Source organism: Propithecus coquereli, unplaced genomic scaffold (assembly GCF_000956105.1).
Source record: "Propithecus coquereli isolate 6110/MARCELLA unplaced genomic scaffold, Pcoq_1.0 Scaffold164, whole genome shotgun sequence".
Classification (NCBI taxonomy): Eukaryota; Metazoa; Chordata; class Mammalia; order Primates; family Indriidae; genus Propithecus; species Propithecus coquereli.
Window position 1 is genome coordinate 4,355,824 of NW_012140969.1, and position 2,737 is coordinate 4,358,560.

Sequence of the window (2,737 nt, forward strand, 5' to 3'; positions counted from 1 at the left end):
GTCTGGGGATGGGGGGTGCAGGGGGCGGGGCCTTAGGATGGGGATCTGGAGGCGGCTCAAGCTGTGGGGGTCCGAGATATGGGGTTCAGGGAGACGGAGGTTCAGATGCGGGGATCAAAGGGAGGATGCTAGTGAGATGGGCGTCCAAAATGGGGGTGCAGGCATGGGGGTCTAGAAAGACTGGGGTGTAGAGATGGGGTCCGGAGAGATGAGGGTGGGTGAGATGGGGAGACCAGAGAGATAGGGGTGCAGAAGTGGGGTACAAAGAGATGGGGTGCAGAAGTGGGGTGCTGAGATATGGGGTAGAGAAGTCGGGTGCAGAAAGTTGGGGTGCAGAGATGGAGGGCAGAAGGATGAGGGACACAGAACGGATCAGAGTGATGACATCTCGAGAGCGGGGCCCCGAGAGACAAGTGTCAGAGAGCTGGAGGTCCCCTAGGAAGGACTCTAAGAACGGTGTTCCAAGACCGGGAGGTTTGAGAGGTTGGGGGTCTGACGAACGGCGGTCTGAGAGATGGGGCTCAGACGTGGGGTGTTTGGGAGGCTGGGGTTCAGGAATGGGACGTCGGATGATGCAGGTTCTGACAGCTCCACCTTTGTGACGGCGGCAAGTGACCAGAGGAAATGCAGGGAAGAGGGGGCTGAGGATTGAGGTGGGGCGTCCTGCGCAGCGCTGGAGCTGAGGGCGCTCCCTCCACCCTGCACAGCGCTCCCAAGGATGACGGGGAGACCAGGAGCGAGCCTGGGGAAAGTTTGGGGGTTCCCAGGGCACAGGGCAGAGCGCACTGGGAGGGCGTCACTTACCGCGATGACTTCTAGCCGCTGCCGGTAGAGGGAGCTCTCCGCCATGGGCCTGTGGGGAGAGGGCAGGGACTGCGGAGGGGGGTCTGGGGGGGCCCCCAACCTTCAGCAGACCTTCCTCTTTTTTTTTTTTGGTAGAGGCAGGGTCTCACTATGTTGCCTAGGCTGGTCTCGAACTCCTGGCCTCAAGAGATCCTCCCGCCTTGGCCTCACGGAAAGTGCTGGGCTTAAGGGCATGAACCACCGCACGGGGCCGAGGCGACCTCTTGAATTTGAGCTGCTTAGAAACCGCCCCGAGCCCAGTGCTTTGCCTCTATATTCCCTTTGCAGCTGGGAGGAGTCTGGGCACAGGGCTGCGAACAGAGACCATGATTGGTTGAGCCTAAGATCTTGTTAGGTCTGACATTGCCTCTCTCAGCCTCAGTTTCCTCATCTGTAAAGTGGGTAGGGATAGCTTGACACGCCTCTCCCACCTCAGAGGACCCTTGCAAGGAAGTACTCATACAGGGAAAAGCTTAGGACATAGTGCTCCAAAAACAGTACCATAATTTATTACTAATATTAATTATGATTTAAATAATTCCCAGATCAATCATACCTCATGCCTGTTACTGGTGCTAAGCTATGATCTCAAAGACCCTCCCGACAGCCTTTCCAGGGAGGCACTGTCGTTATTCCCATTTTAGAGATGGGGAAACTGAGGCTTGGGAAGGGAAATCAACTTGCCCAAGACCACAGAGCAAAGTAACAGCAGAAGGTAAATTCGAATGCAGACCTAGTGGCCGAGATGCACTTGCAGAGAACAGCACTTCTGATCAATATCCTGCTTTGGGGCCCGCTGGCCACGCCCCCATCCTATGCCCCTGGCCCCTCACCTGTCTGCGCCAGCTGGGCCTGCCGGGGGGCTTGTGCTGGGCACCTGTGGACGCGCTTTGCAACAGCTGCAGTTGGGACTGGAGTCTGGGGAAGAGAGGAGGCTGCTAGGAGCCAGGGCCCCCAGGCTCAGTGGGACCCAGGCTCAATTTGCCACCTCCCCTGAGGACACCCAGGGCCCTTCTAGCCGGACTGGGGCAGGCCTAGCAGGGCTCTACTCACGTGAACAAGCTGTCTTGTAGATTCTGGATTCGGGCCTGAGCCTGGCCCTCTGGCGACTGGGGGTCCTTTGAGGTGGGGTCCTCGGGCCCTTCTGGCCCTTCTGCTGCCCCGTCCATTAGCCAACGCTCCCGGAGAGACTTCCTCTGGGCATGGGAAGGGAGCTGGGGCTGGGCATGCGGAAGTCCCCGCGGGACCCCGCAACCACCCAGATGGGACATACATCAGTCTGCGATGCATGCCCACAGTGCCCCCCAACGTTGCCAGGTGGGACAGCCGCCCCGCTGCCAGCCCGTAGTCTCCCCCAGGCTGGAACACACACCCTGGCTGGGGCAGACAGCCCCTTGCCCACACAACCCTTCCAGAATGGAACAGACACTCCCAAAGGTGAAATCAATTGTCCCTCCCTTGTGGCCCCTCCCTACTCCAAAGCTGGACTAAGGCCGCTGCCATCTCCCCCACGTTGGGACAAACACCTCCACTGTCCCACACTCTTCCCAAGGTGGAGCAAATGTCCCCATTACCACCCCACTTCATCCCCTCCCAAGCTGGGCAAGACACCCCCCCACCCCAAAGCTGGGACCGACGCCCCCAGTTGCCCCGCTCACATCGGACGGAGGCTCCTCTCATCCCCCAAGGCGACTCGCACACACACCCCCACTTCATTCATTCCCCAGGCCGGCCGGGCGCCCCCGCCCCCAACCTTGAGCCGCTCCACGCGGAGCTTCTCGTCCTCCAGCTCCCGGCGCGCCGCGCGGATCTGCTCCTGCAGCCGCCGCTTCTCCTGCGCACAGAGGACCGGAGCTGCCGCCGGCTGGGCGCGGCCTCCTCCGCCCTCCTCCCT

General features: G+C 60.4%; 1 protein-coding gene across 1 annotated transcript in view; it reads right to left on the reverse strand.

Moving 5' to 3' along the window:
- Window positions 1-2,737, reverse strand: part of PALM3 (paralemmin 3) — a 13,354-nt gene that overhangs the window by 3,405 nt on the left and 7,212 nt on the right. Inside the window, exons 2-4 of the mRNA XM_012641261.1 lie at window positions 2,597-2,735; window positions 1,897-2,039; window positions 1,677-1,761 (exon numbers count right to left, since the gene is read on the reverse strand). Coding sequence (XP_012496715.1) covers window positions 1,677-1,761; window positions 1,897-2,039; window positions 2,597-2,735 — 367 coding nt within the window. The remainder of the gene's footprint in view (window positions 1-1,676; window positions 1,762-1,896; window positions 2,040-2,596; window positions 2,736-2,737) is intronic.